Genomic DNA, 16,306 nt, shown 5'->3' with positions numbered 1-16,306 from the left:
GACTCCAGACCCTGAGCCCCTGAGGAGACAGGGAGCCCAAGAGCCTGAAACTCATTTCTCAGTAGACTACATTATTTTCTCTCTTCAGAGGGGCCCTGCCCCACCCTCCCGCCACTACTCTTCAAGCAACAAAGCCAGTACCCAGTCCCCTCAAAAAACACACAGTGGCCAGAGATTATAAAATGTGTATTAGATTTCATACGCAGTGGGGACACCAGCCTCACAGAGGTTAAGAGTTCCAACCCTGTGCCAACAGCAGTAAGCCACCCCAGTCTAGTACCAGCCATTCATCTAAGACAACACTGGATGGCTGCTGCCTCTGGACTGAGATTTTCTCCTCTTTGCTGGTGGGGGCTGGCTGGAATCAAGGGGGGACATGGCGGGAGTCTCAGGTCCCTTGGGGGTGCCATTCTGTTTCCGGAAGGCAGCTCTCTTGGAAGGCTGTGCTGGCAACTGCTGCTTTACTTTCTTGGTCCCTCTGGTGCTTCTAAGGGGCTGAACCCAGTCCTCAGGCTTGAGTGTGTCCTGGGTCTTGGAAAGGGATAGCACAGGCACTTCTGTGTCCGTGCCCTTAGGAGGGCCATTCGGCTTCCAGAAGGCAACCTTCTTGGAGGATAGCAGCGTAGCTGATTGTTGCTTTAGTTTCTTAGTCACCTTTGGTCCCCTGATCTCTTGAGTTGGCTGACTGCTGTCCTGGAGCTTGGAAGAAGCTTGGGACTTTGTGTCACAAGATACAGTGGACAATCCTGAGTCTGTCCCTTTGGAGATGCCATTCTGCTTCTGGAAAGAGGCCTTTTTGGGATGTTGCCGTTTCTGCAACTGCTGCTTTGTTTTCATAGCCACTCTGGCCTTCTTGGCAGGCTGGCTGCTGCCCTCAGGTTTGGGGGTCACCTGGCCCTTCACCTCAGGCAAGTCTAGGCTTGTAGGGGTGGAAGCTGCAGAATTTCCTAGGTTAAAATGAAACATGTGGTTTAAGAAAATGGGCCTCACCACTGGTTCCTGATCATTACTAGAGGAAGTTAGTACCAGTATCAAGATAAAGAAACTGCCTACTAATGGCCAAGTATGCCACATAGTGGCGTAAGAGTACACTATCTTGGGATCCCTGGGTGGCTCAGCGGTTTAGAGACTGCCTTCGGCCCAGGGCCTGATCCTGGAGACCTGGGATCGAGTCCCATGTCAGGCTCTCTGCATGGAGCCTGCTTCTCCCTCTGCCTGTGTCTCTGCCTCTCTGTGTCTCTCATGAATGAATAAATAACATCTTAAAAAAAAAAAAAGTACACTATCTAGATCCATATTACTTAATATTACCTGGCCTTTATTCAAGTCACATCTGAATCTTGTATTAGAGAAAGGGATCAAAAAAAATAAATAAAAAGGAAGAGATTATCCATCCTTGGGCAAAAAGGTTTTCAGAGGAAGCTGTCAGGAAGCTTCAGGACAGGTCACATGACACTCTTGAGGAGGAGGTGAATGAATAAACTGAGGCACTGGGCTTTTTCTTTCTTTTTTTTTTTTTTTTAATTTTTTATTTATTTATTTATTTTTTTATTCATGATAGGCACACAGTGAGAGAGAGAGAGGCAGAGACACAGGCAGAGGGAGAAGCAGGCTCCATGCACCGGGAGCCTGATGTGGGATTCGATCCCGGATCTCCAGGATCGCGCCCTGGGCCAAAGGCAGGCGCCAAACCGCTGCGCCACCCAGGGATCCCGGCTTTTTCTTTTTCAATCAAAGACCAGTCTGAGGGTGTTTTTTGTTTATGTAGATTTTGATGAGATGCAAGAAAATAAGTCATACACTGCAACTAGAAACAGGCTAGTAAGGCACAAATGAGAAATGACATTAAACACTTTTTTTTTTTTTTTAAGATTTTATTTATTCATTCATGAGAGACAGAGAAAGGCAGACACAGGCAGAGGGAGAAGCAGGCTCCATGCAGGGAGCCCGATGCAGGACTCGATCCTGGGATTCTAGGATCACACCCTGAGCCAAAGGCAGATGCTCAACTGCTGAGCCACCCAGGAGTCCCTAAACACGTACTTTTAAAGTTACAGCAAGGGCAGCCCCAGTGGCTCAGCGGTTTATTGCCACCTTCGGCCCAGGGCGTGATCCTGGAGACCCGGGATCGAGTCCCACGTCAGGCTCCCTGCACAGAGCCTGCTTCTCCCTCTGCCTGTGCCTGTGCCTCTCTCTCTGTGTGTCTTTCATGATTAAATAAATAAAATTAAAACAAAAATAAAAATAAAGTTACAGCAAATTTTGCTAGTTCTTACGGTTTCCCTTAACGTTCAGATGTGACTTTTGTGAGGACCATTATTTATAAAGAAAAAAAAAATTGCAGTCATGCGACTCAATCTCAGGATCAAGAATTCAATTCATGTTGGGCATAGAGATTACATAAATAAGTAAACTTGAAAAAGAAATCAACTCAGTCACAGTTTGTATTCAGAGAACTCACCTCTCCCTCTTCCAACTAAACCTAAGTTTAGGGACGCCTGGGTGGCTCATCGGTTGAGTTTTTGTCTGCGTTTGGCTCAGGGCATGATCCCGGAGTTCCGGGATTGAGTCCCACATTGGGCTCCCTGCATGGAGCCTGCTTCTCCCTCTGCCTATGTCTCTGCCTCTCTTTCTGTGTCTCTCATGAATAAATAAAATCTTAAAAAAAAAAAAAAAAAAAAAGACTAAACCTAGGCTTATATCCCAGCTGGCAGAACTCTGAAGCCTGTTCCAGAAAACCCCACCCTTCTCCGAGATCTAGGCCAGACTCAAGATGGTTGAGAAAAAGATCTGCAATTAGTGTGATGGGCTCAAAGAACCTCTAATAGTCCAGAGGAGTCTTGTGCCAACCTGGTGCTGACAATGCTGGACCTCTGCTGAGGTCTATTACCAGGAAGGCAACCCTTGGCCAAGAAGGAAAAGAAACCACAACTGCACTGGGAATGCATTTAGTGCCCAAAGACTGCAGCCACTTGGCAGGATCAAGGAAAAGGTTCCCAGTTGCACGAATTCTTTAACATATACTCAAATGGGGTCCAGGCTCTGGAACGATTCTGACTGGAATGAAAGAGGCAGAAATCCCTCCCTTCCCTGCAGTCATATACCTCCTAAAAGGTAGAAAGAGCAAAGGTGGTGAAGAAGGGCAGAAAGGGCAGAGTATGCTTACCTGTCTGGGACTGGGGGATAGAATTAGAGAATTTCTTGAACTTGGCAATAAAGAAACCATCCATATTGTGGGTATGAGGGTAGAAGCGGCGGGTAGAACGCAGGGTAGGGTGGAAGCGCCTTTCTCGAAAGCGAGTGAAACCCTCCTGGCCAAAGTCTAAACCTGTGGGCACCAACCGCACGTTCCTCTTTTTCAGGGCATAGTCTACCACCCACTCATTCTCTTCCACCTGGATACATCAAGGAGACAAGGAAGAGAGAAGGAAAAGTAGAGCTGGAGCTGAAGGGAGCTCTAAGGGGCCAACAGCCTCCTGGCCCTGTTCCCTGAGCTCCACCACAACAGAGGCCTCACCATGATGGAACAGGTACAGTATACAAGGTAGCCTCCTGTCTTGGAGGTAGCATTGACGGAGTCAATAGCACTCAGGAGCAACTCCTTCTGAAGGTGAGCACAGCGCAAGATGTCCTTCTCATCCTATTCCAAAGAGAGACCGATAGAAGGGTGTCAAAATGTCACAAGCCAGCCTCAGGAAAAGAGGTGAGCCTCCACCTCCCATCCCAGCTTGCAAGGACTAGGCCAAGACTTCTCAGCCAGCCCCCACACTCACTCTTAGCCCCACCCCACCCCCAACACCTCACCTTGTTAGTCTTCACGGCTGGGTCTTTGGAGATGACCCCAGTACCACTACAAGGAGCATCCAAAAGTACTCGGTCAAAGCCCCCCACCACCTGGGGAAAAAGGCTAGGTTAATTAGGTGTTTTTGGTGGTCCTTATCACACCATTATTTTCCAGGGGCAAGTTTCAATACTGAAGTCAAGAAGGGGACAGGCAAACTAGAAGACACACAGAGGGGAGCCACACCTTGGGGAACTGGCGCCCATCGTAGTGGCTGATGATGGTGTTGGTGACTCCCAACCGGTGCAGATTACCCACGACACTCTTGAGCCGCTCAGCATTGGCATCGTTGGCAAGAATCACACCTGTGTTCTTCATCAGCTGGGCTGAAGGGAGAGAGGCATGGTGCTCACCAGCCAGCCACCCTCCAGCCCCAAAATGTGAAGTGGTGAATTCCCACCACTTCAAGGCAACTTTACTGTGAATAGGCCTCCTCCCCATGGTCTACAGGACAGATCTAGACCTGCACCCTCTGATGAGTAAGACTGCCAGTGTGGTTTTTTTCAGTTACCAAGCATCTTTTTGGTCCTCCAGACTAACTTACTTAAATGATAATAGCTTAATAAAATGACTATAACTAGCTATATGCTGAACACTTTGCTAAGGACTTCTAAAACATAACTTAACCCCGACAATTCAAGTATAATATAACTGCCAAGCCAAGCACAGTTGCCCCATTTCACATAGTAAGACAAGACCAGAGGCTTGTCCGTGGTCATATGGGTACTTAGTGGCACAAGGGGCTGGAACCCAGGCCAAATCCAGAGTCTGTACTCTTCACTTTTCTGCTAGTTGCTTGTGCACTGTTTTCTTGAGCACCAGAGAGTCAACGACCTCATTTACTTAGAAAAGCAGAGAGCCAGATGGCTCCTACCCTGGCCTGCCTTTCTCATACCTATGTAGCTAGTCTTTCCTCCAGGGGCACAACACATGTCCAAGATCCGTTCGTGTTCTTGGGGTGCCAAGGCCATGACCGGCAACATACTGGAGGCTCCCTGAAGCATATAGTACCCAGCCAGGTACTCGGGGGTAGCACCTGTGGAGGAGGACCAGTCAGTGACATGCTGGGACAAGGGCAGGGGCAAAGGGGCTATCGGGCAGGGGATACTTACCAATGGGCACAGAAGAATCATATACCACTAGTCCAGTCTTTGACCACTTGCCCAGAGGATCCAGGTTAACTCCACGGTTAATTAGTGCCTGAAAATAAGAAAGATAAAGATTTTATAACCTCGTAGGCTACCATATCCAGAAAACAGGTGGAAATATAAAAATATGGTTCTACTGAGTTACAACACAATCATAGACTCTTTGCAGCCTCTCCTATATCACCCATGACGTCCTTTCCCTTAGCCTTAGGCTCTAACTCAAGGCCTGAACTCTATCTGAATGGAGCAGACTGCCAGCTCCTGTCCTTTGGTTTCCTGGAACTGAACTCTGATGTTCCAGTAGGCTCAGTCCCCCTTACCACTATAAAATATAACATCACCGGCTATAGCACATTAAAGATAAGGATCAGGTAGGTTACATTCACACCAGGAAGACTACACACAGGGTCCTGCCAGTGACCACAGGACACCAGTATTAACATACAGCCCCTGAACCCTCTAAAACGGTGAGTTTAAAATACTGTTTGTGCATGTGTGGGGGCAAGAATCTGTTTCACCAGCCCCTCAATGATCTAAAAAGCAGGTAACTCCCATTTTGTTCTGAGGCAGCAGAACTTTAATCCTGATGCAGCATCTCAACCCTGTCACAGGGAGCACAAGCTGAAGGGACAAGTTCTCACTTCAGAGTTCCCGGGCCCCAAGCCAGTCAGATAAATCCAGTATGACACTAGGCCTACCTGAGTTTGCCTTTGGATCATGCCTGACCAAGAAATGCTTAGGTACTAACAGCCCACTCCTCAACCCCCATCTAAGTCAGATAGGGGAGTCTCTGCAGTTAAAAGTCAACAACCCCCTGAGATACAGAAAACAAAAATCTCAAAATCCATCCCTTACCTGAGCGAGGTCTCGACGTCGGGTTTTCAAGGTATTGGTCCTGAGGGTGATGGGCCGAGGCACCTCATTAGCTTCTAAGAACTCCACCAGCTGGGAAAGCAAAATGGCAGGGAGCAAGTCAGGCTGGCCAAGGAGCTTAGCTGGAAGAGGAAAGAGGAAGGAGGCTGCCCTCCTCACACAAGGTAAGATTGAGAGGTTGAGAAAAGAAAAGAAGGGGCATTAGATTAGCACTTCAGTACCTCAGACAGAGGAAAAAGGTCCATAAGCTTGCCAAGTAGGAAGTCTCCATAGGAGTAATAAGTAGCCAGATCCTTCTGAAGCCGGTGCAGATACTCAGAACGAGACCGACCTTCCTCCCGCTGAGTCCCAAAATCACGCAGCACTCCCACTATATCCTGGATGCGCTTGTGAATCCGTTGCAAGTCTGGAGCCTGGGCATGTGGATGTGTTAAGGAACTGTAACTGTTTCATGATGTCCAGAGCCTGGAAATTTCCTCTCACAAGCACCTTTCCCCTACCCCTCACCCAGCACTGGAAGGATATCCTGCTCCATCTCCCCAGGAAGGGGCAGCACAAAGGACTCCTCCTCATCCACATTGATCTGTAGGCCCCCCTCTGTCTCATCATCCTTTTGGGGGCATGACTGAAGGGACCCTTTCTCCTCTTCCTCCTCAGTCTCCTCCTCACTCCACTGGCCCCTAGAAACAGGTTCAGAAACAAGGATTCACAGAATAAAACAGACACCAGCTCCTCCCTCAATTCTTTCACCCCAGCTGTTGCCTGGTCTCCATCTTAAGAGTTTCTAAAACTTACCCAGCCACAGCCTCCTGAACCTTTTGCTTCTGAGCAGCCCTCTCAATGGGCAGCAGCTGAAAAAAGAGACAAGGGGCTAGTAATGCAAAGCCTACCCTCCTACCCTCCCAGGTAGTATTTTATCTCTGTATTTTATCATTTCCTAAACGCAAAAGTACACTCTCAGAAGCATGGAACCTAAAGAAGTGAAATGTGAGATTGGTACAGTATTTTTTTTAAAGATTTATTTATTTATTTATGATAGACACAGAGAGAGAAAAAGAGAGAGAGAGAGGCAGAGACACAGGAGGAGGAAGAAGCAGACCCCATGCCAGGAGCCCGACGCGGGACTCGATCCTGGCGCAGGACTCAATCCCAGGACTCCAGAATCGCGCCCTGGGCCAAAGGCAGGCACCAAACCGCTGAACCACCCAGGGATCCCCAGATTGGTACAATATTGACCATTGTTGCAACTAAGTAATGGATCAAGGGGTTTCACCAAAACCGTTCAACTTTTGTGTGTAGTTTCCCTTCTCCTTAAAAAGTTCAGAACCTGGGGCATGCCTGTGTGGCTCAGTTGGTTGAGCAGCTGACTCCTGATTTCAGCTCAGGTCAATGATCTCAGGGTAGTTAAGACTGAGAGCCCCACTCAGGAGTCTGATTCTCTCCCTCAGCCTCTCTCCCTGCTCCCACACATGCATGTGCTCTGTCTCTCAAATGAATAAATTTTTTTAAAAGCTTTTATTTATTCATTTGAGAGAAAGAAAAAACACATGCACATAAGCAGGGGGGAGGAAGAAGCAGACTCCCCATTGAGCAGGGAGCCTGACGAGGGACTCGATTCCAAGATCCCAGGATCGTGACCTGAGCCAAAGGCAAAACTTAGCTGACTGAGCCACCCAGTGCATCTTCAAATTTGTTTCCTGCCCTTTCTCAGTCACAGATCACCAGCACTTTCATAGACATAATAGCCAAATGTTAACTTATTAGTTAGTTATAAGCTTCTTTATACACTTTATAACTTAGTGTATAAAGAAATTAAAATTTACTTAAGCATATTGGGTATTTTGGCAGCTTCCAGAGTTTGGAGCATTATAGTCCACAGGGTGCCTGCAAATCTCCTGATAGTAACTCTGTAGAGAAAAGGCAGTCTAGGAAAAAGGTGCAAATGTGAACTTTGTTTTCATCAAAAAAAAAAAAAAAAAAAAAAAAAAAAAACCACCACCACCACCAACCACCTTGTATCACCTGAGTTTTCCTAACATATTCATATACTAACTGTATAATAATACATAAAGAACCCCTCCCTTTTTAAAAGTAATCCCTATACCCAACATGGGGCTTAAACTTACACTCCCAAGACCAAGAGTCCCATGCTCTACTGACTGGCCAGCCAGGCAATCCTACATAAATAACTTCTTACACCCCAGTCAATAAATCTGTCCATACTCTGGATCCTCCTCTGAAACAGAATTACTAGGTCAAAAGGAAGAAACTCTCCAAGGTTCTCAGACACCAAATGCTTCACTAAAAAACTATGTACGCTCTCTATTCCCCTCAGTGGGGCACTCAAGTATCCACTTGACCAGGTCCTCACCAGCACTGAGGAGTCTCATATTTCAAAATGATCAATCCTACAGCTTTTCTACACTTTTGTGTGCATTGAGCAAACACAGATGACAGGAAAACAATGATGGAATGCTAAAACCCCTTTTCTCTACTCAGCTCATCCTTGTCACTGAGTCTCAAGGACCCGGAAAGACTAAAAGGCAAGGATCCCTTCCTCAAAACCCACAGAACTAAAGCTCACCTCTTCATCTTCATCCTCGCCCTCTGAGTCGGAGTCGGCGCCGTAGTCATCTATCATATCAGCATCACTGTCCTCAGAGCCCCAGAGGTCCTCCTGGTTCAGCACACCATCCTCTTCAGAGTCTTCCTCCTCCACCTCTTCCTCCTCACTGCTATGGGTCAGTGCTGGACGCTTCTTGCCTTGAGTACCGTGATGCAAGGGCTGGGCTCCCTTCTTGCCAGGTGTCTGGACAGCTCCTCCAGAGATTCCTAAGGGTTTGAGGAATTCTGGACTGACGGCAGCCACACGCTGATGGAACCTACACTTTCTATTCCTAAAGATGTCCTGTTTCTTTCTCTCCAGAAATGCCCAGCAAGGCCTTCCCTACCCAGAACCCAGCGGACTCGTCATAGAGCACACAGCTCCTATACTCACTGACCTTTGGGTAGTTTTCCAGGCAATGGTTTGGCCCCAGGGAACTTATGCATCGCAAGGGATTCAGCAGAACCCAATCTCCTCTTGGCTGCCCTGAAAAGAAGTGAGGAAATGGAACATACCTCTGGGCTCTGCCACTGAAATGGGACAGTCCCCAAACAGCCCTTTCCACATGTGATCATGGGACTAAAGATAAGCAGTACCAATTTAATCCAGATAAACCTGCACAACCACACTCACCTCTTCCGAGCACGACTAGATAGCCTCTTAGAATTTTCATCACCAGCTGTATTTAAAAAAAAAAAAGAGAGAAGCAGAACAATAGGTTACAGGGAAAATGAAAAAGAACATTAGAAGAGAGGGGTGCCTGGGTGGCTCAGTGGTTAAGCGTCTGCCTTCGACTCAGCATGATTCCGGAATGCCAGGATGGAGTCCCACATCAGGCTCCCCGCACATAGCCTGCTTCTCCTCTGCCTGTGTTTCTGCCTCTCTCTGTGTCTCTCGTGAATAAATAAACATATCTTTAAAAAAAAATTAGAAGTGAAAATAAATGTAGAGAAAGAATACACTAATTAGGGGCATCTGGATGGCTCAGTCTGCTGAGCTTCTGCCTGTGGCTCAGATCATGATCTCAGATCTCAGGGTCCTGGAATTGAGCCCTGAGTTGGGCTCCCGGCTCAGCAAGGAGTCTGCTTCTCCCTCTTCCTCTGCTATTACCCCTGCTTGTGCTCTCTCACTCTGTCAAATAAATAAATAAAATCTTACAAAAAAAAAAAATACACTAATGAAAGGGAGTAGATTCTAATTCGTTCCACAGAGCTTTACAAGGAGCTGGATGAGAGATGTAAAAGAGATGATCTGTATGTGGTTGTTCATCAATCAAATCCAAACTGGGCCTCCCTCCAGACTTTTTTTTTTTTTTAAATAAATTTTTATTTATTTATGATAGTCACACAGAGAGAGAGAGAGAGAGAGAGGCAGAGACACAGGCAGAGGGAGAAGCAGGCTCCATGCAGGGAGCCCGACGTGGGAGTCGATCCAGGGTCTCCAGGATCACGCCCTGGGCCAAAGGCGGGCGCCAAACCGCTGCGCCACCCGGGGATCCCTCCCTCCAGACTTCTGATTTCAGTAAATAGTATTACCATCATTCTGGTAACAAGAGAGATTCAAAATTAATCTTTTCTCTCTGGCCTTGGACCTGGTTTGCTGCAACATGGCTAAACCCCCCAAGAAGGTCTGAATTGGGGATGGGATGATAAATATGGAGTAGCCTGTGGTGCTTGGACCTATACCACCACTTCTGCTGTGGCAGTCAATTCTGCCATCAGAAGACTGAAGGAACTGAGGGACCAGCAGAAGCTCCACCATCTGAAACACTGCTGGTCTATAACAAATGGATTTATGTGACAAACAAAACTGTCTTCTCTTCTGTTTTTTTTTTTTTTCTTTTTTAGGATTTTATTTATTTACTCAGAGACAGAGAGAGAGAGAGAGGCAGAGACACAGGCAGAGGGAGAAGCTGGCTCCACGCAGGGAGCCCGATGCGGGACTCGATCCCGGGACTCCGGGACCATACCCGGGACCGAAGGCAGACGCTAAACTGCTGAGCCACCCAGGGATCCCCTCTTCTGCTTTCTTTTATTCTCAATTTAATCAGTGACCAGCCACAGATTTTACCTTAGTAACTAGTTTTCCATACATTCTCCAAAAAAATAAAAGGCTTAAATACCAGCCCTGTCATTTGCAAATGCCCAAGCTACTTAACATTCATTTCCTTCAGGATGTCTCTTTCACAAAGCACTAAGAGAATGAGGTGACATAACATGTCCAACAGATTCAGTATAGTGCCTAACACTTTTGAAAGATTTTAGAGGGAGAGAGTGTGCATGAGCAGGGGGAGGGGAAGAGAGAAAGAGAATCCTCAAGCAGACTCCCCGCTGAGCAAGGAGCCTGATGCAGGGCTTGATCCCACAACCCGGAGATCATGACCTGAGTGGACATCAAGAGTCTGATGTTGGGATCCCTGGGTGGCGCAGCGGTTTGGCGCCTGCCTTTGGCCCAGGGCGCGATCCTGGAGACCCGGGATCGAATCCCACATCAGGCTCCTGGTGCATGGAGCCTGCTTCTCCCTCTGCCTATGTCTCTGCCTCTCTTTCTCTCTCTCTCTGTGACTATCATAAATAAATAAAAATTAAAAAAAAAAAAAAAAAAAAGAGTCTGATGTTTAGGGCAGCCCGGGTGGCTCAGTGGTTTAGCGCCGCCCCGTCCAGGGCCTGATCCTGGAGTCCCTGGATCGCGTCCCACATGGAGCTCCCGGCATGGAGCCTGCTTCTCCCTCTGCCTGTGTCTCTGCCTCTCTCTCTGTGTGTCTCTCATGAATAAATAAATAAAAAATCTTAAAAAAAAAAAAGAGAGTCTGATGTTTAACCGACTGAGCCACCCGGGTGTCAGTGCTAGCACTTTCTAGTATCTCAAAAACCTGCATCTTTTATCTAATGCCCAACACAAACTACCTGTCCACTCTTCTGTCATCCCCAGCCTTCCATGCCATAGATTATTCACCATATGGGAATCAGATCTGTGCCTTCCCATGCTCACCTCCTCCACAAAGCAGTTGATGTGACTGGTCTGTTCCCTTCCCAAGTTCCACTTACTAAAACGTCAACCATTTTCCAAAACCCAGATTAAAATCTTTTTAAACTCGAAATGCGTAGGTCCTCTAATAACCTTACTCAGTATTAACCTAGTATTAACCTGTACCTCTTGTTGCATGGGTACTTGGGTCCCTGCTGCATCTTCCCTAATTTCTAAGTGCTGATGACAATAAGTGTTTCATTCACACTTGTTTTTATTTTTTTGAGAGAGAGCGAGCGAGGGTGGGGTGGGGTGGGGTGGGTAAGGGGAGAGTGAACTTTAAGCAGACTCCCCACTGGGCGGGGAGCCTGCTGTGAGGCTCCATCTCACCACCCTGAGATCATGACCTGAGCCAAAATCAAGAGTGGAACGCTTAACCGACCAAGCCACCAGGTGCCTCCATTCATACTGGCTTTCTAAAAACTCATACAACAAACTCTGGTTTCTCTTCAAATGTATAAAGCTAGTAACTTGGGATCCCTGGGTGGCGCAGTGGTTTAGCGCCTGCCTTTGGCCCAGGGCGCGATCCTGGAGACCCGGGATCGAATCCCATGTCGGGCTCCCGGTGCATGGAGCCTGCTTCTCCCTCTGCCTATGTCTCTGCCTCTCTCTCTCTCTCTCTCTCTGTGTGTGTGTGTGTGTGACTATCATAAATAAATAAAAATTAAAAAAAAAAAAAAAAAGCTAGTAACTCATTCAAAGAAAATTCCCCTTGAACAGAAAATAAGTACAGAGACGAGAAACGGAGGAGAATGTGATTCAGATGAAAGAACGGTGCAAAACCTAGAGGCCTGGGAGGAGAGGGGGCGGGCCCTGAGCCTTACCTGCAGGCAAGAATCTAGCGAGTTCGGTCTCAGCGCCCTTCTGTTTCCGAGCCTTCCGGCCCGGTCCGCGCTTCTCCTTCTTCGTGGGGTCCAACTTGCGCCCCATAGTTCTGGAGAAAAGAAAAATGGGAGAGGATAGAGTCGCGTGTGTTGGAAAGGGAAACGGAGACGGCAGACTCGGCGTATCAGAGCGGGACAGGGCACCCTGGAGCCTCGACTCCGCACCTCTCCCTCAACCGACCCTCACGGCAAGGCCAGACCTCCACCCCCCGCCCGGCCCGGCCCGGCCCTTGGGTCCCACGCCGTTTGTACGGCGTCCCGCTCGCAACGCCCCAGTCTGGATCAGTGCAGTCACCCTTCCCCGACTTCTTGCACACCCGCGCGAAGGCCGGGCTCACCTGAAACACGCTCCAGGCCCCAGAGGTCCGGGGAAGCGGCGCGACACTCCACGTGCGCCCCGAGGTCACGGTTCCGGCACCGCGCGCGGAGGAAGCGCTTCACGCAGGCGCACGGAGGCGCGCTGACCCCGCGGCCCGCCTCTTCCGGCCGCTTCCAGTCCGCCGCAGACCCGGAACGGACTGCCGCCCTGGGAACGCGCGCTGGGCTGGCGGCGGCGCCGCGGGAGGAGATTCGGGGGCGGACCGCTCCAGTCCCTCTCCGAGGCCGAGAAAGCGAGGACCGAACCGTCTTCGACTTCCCGCCCTTCCCGCAGTGTTGGCTTCTGGATTCACCGCAGATTTCAGCGGGAAGAACTGGTACCTCCGAGCCGCCCCACCTCTCGAACCAGGACGCGGCGGCGGCCCTCGTGGCTCGCTCCACCCTCCATCTGGTCTCGGGAGCACGGAATCCCATGCCACTCCCCTCCTTCCAGCCCCTTTGACCAGGAAAGCCACCTCTTCGGCCCCCCAGACCCCTGCTCAGCCCGTCGAGGAAGGTCTCTGCCTGGCTTCACACCGCCAGAGGCTGAAGGCGGCCTCTTGGGTCCTCGTTTCTCACAAGTTAACAATACCCTCGGCCTTCTTTCCAATATAAGCGCTAAGGCGGTGCGCTTAGCAGCTGTTACAAAGTTTTCCAAGCACTTTACTAGTTTTATCTCCCCACCTCTATGGGAAGAGATCTTTATTTTAGGAGACATCTACAGCCCAGTAAGTTAACTTTCTCAGCTCACAAAGCTATGGAACAGCAGCACAGGGTATGTATGAACCCAGTTCTAGTTTTGTAGCTCATTTTCCAGGTGGTGGTCGGTCATCCTGGGTCCCGAGCACCTAAGGCACAACAAGCACACGGAACATGGCTCTTCTGTAGGATACCCGACACACTCACCCACCTTCACCTACACCCACACTGAACCAGAGCACTAAAATACAAGGAAATTTTTATTTTCAATTTTCATCAAGAAATTTGCTGTGGTTTTTATGCTTTTGGTTCTTTTCCTTTTTTTTTTTTTTTTTTTTCCACTTTATTTCATTCTAGCTGCTCAGTGGCTGGAGCCGCTGGGTTCCTGGTATTAAAAAGATGCCAACAGAGGTAGCTGTGTCTCGCCCAGGGGCCCGGCCCACTCTGAATACCCCAAAAAAGGAGAAAAAACACAAAATAAACCAACAAAATAAAACCAAAAGGAGGAAGAAATTCAGATCATTTTCTTCAAGCCTGGCGGGAACCCACAACAGTTTGTGTGTAACAGGCGTTACAGTGGGGAGAAGCCAGGGCCCAGAAGAAGGCCAGCCCGCCAGCTCCCTGCAGATGGCGCCGGCGCTACTGCTGCATGTCTCTCCAGCAGGAAGGGCACCACTGCCCCTCACTCCCCCCTTCCCCAGTGCACTGGGGGCTGTTCCTTTACAACACGGAAGATGGGGCAGAAGGAAGGAGAGGGTCTCTCAGGCCCCCCGGGGAGAAGCTGGGCAAGGGAAAGTGAGGAAGGTCACTGCTCAGCGGTGGAGGTGGTATCATAGATCCGGATCTTCACTGCTGCTGGGCTACCTATAGGAAAAAAGCCAAAGGGGTCAGAATTCCAAACCACAGGATCTACCCAATCCCAAGGGAACTCCCTGGTAAGAGCCCCACCTGCCCAGTATATGAAACTCGGGACCGAGAGCAAAGTTACAAGTTCCAGTATGGCTCTGCTGAAACAGGTGGCCAGAAGACAGGGGTCTACCTGCTGTGGAGTAGGTTCAGGTGCTCGGTTTGCCAGGCGGCTGAGAATGTTACGCTCTGACATCTGTAGCCTCACAGCAACTGGGGGAATCCGGGCAATAGTGGCTGGGAGTCGAGTCACATCAGCTTTCATGTCACTCAGCAGTTCTTCTAGCTGTTTCAGAACTGCACAAGGAAATACAGAAGGTGAGCTGTGGTCGTCAAGACTGAGAACCTTCTTACCCGGCCCCTCATTACTTCTCAGTGACCAAGCGAGTGATGTGCTGGAATGCTGGAGTACTATGCTCCAATACTGGAGTACTGTTTCTCTTGAGTCACCTGACCAGCCTCCACCACACTCAAATTCTTATTTCTCAGATTCCAGTTCCAACTGTCCATGATGCTATGTATCTTTACATTCTTCAACCCTCACTAACCTTGCTCCCTTACTGCTCTATTTTCTCCACTCCTTGAGAGATTTCTATGGTTTCCTTTTCTCACCATCTTTCCTCTCCACCTTTTGGAGCTCTCTTCCTTCCTGTTTATATCAGCCTTCTTTCCCTCATTTCGCCCTCCACCCCTCTTCATGTTTTAATTTTTTTTCCCCAAAGATTTTATTTATTCATGAGAGAAACAGACATAGGCAGAAAGAGAAGCAGGCTCCCTCTGGGGAGCCTGATGCAGGACTTGATCCCAGGATCACGACCTGAGCCCAAGGCAGACGCTCAACCACTGAACCACCCAGGTGCCCTGAATTTGACAGGATCTTAAATCACCAGAAGTTACCTCTACAGTAAGCCAGTAACACCCTATTATTCTGCTTTGCTTTCTACCTCGAAGAACTTGAATATATTAAGAGCCAAAGAACTAGTGTCCTGGATTGCCCCTAAGATACTAGCTTTCCAAGGAAGAAGGCAAAGATCCCCAGCACATCCTAAGCACCCAGACAGAGGGGCTCTAAAAACGGTTTGGAAACCAGGAGTAACTATGTGTGAGGGAGAGGTAGCAGAAGGAAGCTGAGTCAGCAGGAGGCAGGGGAGCCACTGGCTACCTTTGTGCAGGACCGCATTGGCTGGCTTGTTTCCTGCCATTGACTCCTTGGACAAGTGCTGGTGACTCTCCGCCAAACACTCCACCTCAGCAAAGCGCGTGTTTAGGGCCATGGAAGGGTGGGAGGGGTCTTCTGACATGTTCAGGTAAGCTGCCCGACGCAGCTGTTCCTCAATCACCAGGGCTTGTTCTAAGAGCTGGAGGATAAAGAGCAGAGGGGAGTTGCACTGACGCTCACTTTGCTTATTTCTGATGGGCCTTTCCCAATCTATAAAGAAACTTACAGATGGCTCCCCCACACCCAAGCCCTTCAACACTGTGTTTTTTTATCCCCATTTGGAAATCCATGTTTTTAAAATTCTTTGCCCTTCATGAATTCAGTTATACAAAAATGTTAAAATATCTAGAAAATAGAGCAGATAAAAAACTAAGATCATAGTAATTGCACCTCCTACAGATACTTGTTAAACATGTTGAGGTTCCTTGCATCTGTATTTTTTATGTAACTGAGATCACTCTGTACACCTGTTTCACTCAAAGTTCCATAGTAAAAACCTTCCTTTATTATAACTGCCCTTGATAAAACATGATTTTTTAATGATTGCATGATAGTCTGTCCTATGGATATACCTACCACATCATGTTGTTTAAGTGGTTTTATGTTTTAAGAGTATTTGTGTTTTTTTTTTTGTCTCCGTATCTTACTCCCATTCCTTTCTTTCCCAACAAGCAGTGCTTCTAATATACTTACCACATGGCTTTGTGCAGGTATTCCTGAAAACTGAGTATTGTTTCATGTGTGCAT

At 48.4% G+C, this 16,306-nt stretch overlaps 2 protein-coding genes and 1 long non-coding RNA gene across 10 annotated transcripts in view; 1 reads left to right on the top strand and 2 right to left on the bottom strand.

Moving 5' to 3' along the window:
- Positions 1 to 169: 169 nt before the first annotated feature.
- NOP2 (NOP2 nucleolar protein) lies at positions 170 to 12,876 on the bottom strand. Its single transcript, XM_025471892.3, has 16 exons — positions 12,717 to 12,876; positions 12,319 to 12,428; positions 9,101 to 9,146; positions 8,865 to 8,953; positions 8,447 to 8,694; positions 6,658 to 6,713; positions 6,388 to 6,542; positions 6,084 to 6,283; positions 5,845 to 5,934; positions 4,954 to 5,041; positions 4,737 to 4,877; positions 4,028 to 4,167; positions 3,805 to 3,894; positions 3,518 to 3,640; positions 3,167 to 3,395; positions 170 to 947 (listed from the first exon to the last, which is right to left on the bottom strand). The coding sequence occupies exons 2-16, from the start codon at positions 12,422 to 12,424 to the stop codon at positions 292 to 294; spliced, it is 2,457 nt and encodes an 818-aa protein (XP_025327677.3). The 5' UTR covers positions 12,425 to 12,428; positions 12,717 to 12,876; the 3' UTR covers positions 170 to 291.
- On the top strand, positions 3,395 to 4,421 carry LOC112675337 (uncharacterized). The gene is made up of 2 exons (XR_004809948.2): positions 3,395 to 3,530; positions 3,959 to 4,421. It is a non-coding gene; the product is annotated as an uncharacterized LOC112675337 (long non-coding RNA).
- An 800-nt stretch (positions 12,877 to 13,676) lies between the features above and the next one.
- Positions 13,677 to 16,306, bottom strand: part of CHD4 (chromodomain helicase DNA binding protein 4) — a 28,362-nt gene continuing 25,732 nt past the window's right edge. For 4 of the 8 annotated variants that reach the window (XM_025471885.3, XM_025471887.3, XM_025471891.3 and 1 more), the window contains exons 37-39: positions 15,500 to 15,698; positions 14,474 to 14,637; positions 13,677 to 14,298 (exon numbers count right to left, since the gene is read on the bottom strand). In XM_025471885.3, coding sequence (XP_025327670.1) covers positions 14,281 to 14,298; positions 14,474 to 14,637; positions 15,500 to 15,698 — 381 coding nt within the window. In that variant the 3' untranslated portion in view covers positions 13,677 to 14,280. Of the gene's footprint in view, positions 14,299 to 14,473; positions 14,638 to 15,499; positions 15,699 to 16,306 lie in introns of those variants that run through there. The other 4 variants (XM_049102465.1, XM_025471886.3, XM_025471890.3 and 1 more) reach the window with 2 other exon arrangements.

Source organism: Canis lupus, chromosome 27, assembly GCF_003254725.2.
Source record: "Canis lupus dingo isolate Sandy chromosome 27, ASM325472v2, whole genome shotgun sequence".
Taxonomy (NCBI): Eukaryota; Metazoa; Chordata; class Mammalia; order Carnivora; family Canidae; genus Canis; species Canis lupus.
This window is presented reverse-complemented; position numbering and strand designations above follow the sequence as displayed.

Excerpts from the sequence above, each read along its gene's own strand:
- NOP2 (XM_025471892.3), bottom strand. The coding sequence starts at position 12,424 with ATGGGGCGCAAGTTGGACCCCACGAAGAAGGAGAAGCGCGGACCGGGC. Across the intron at positions 8,695-8,864 it reads GCCTGGAAAACTACCCAAAG|GAATCTCTGGAGGAGCTGTC; the intron begins GTCAGTGAGTAT and ends TCAAACCCTTAG. Across the intron at positions 3,396-3,517 it reads ACTGTACCTGTTCCATCATG|GTGGAAGAGAATGAGTGGGT; the intron begins GTGAGGCCTCTG and ends TGATGTATCCAG.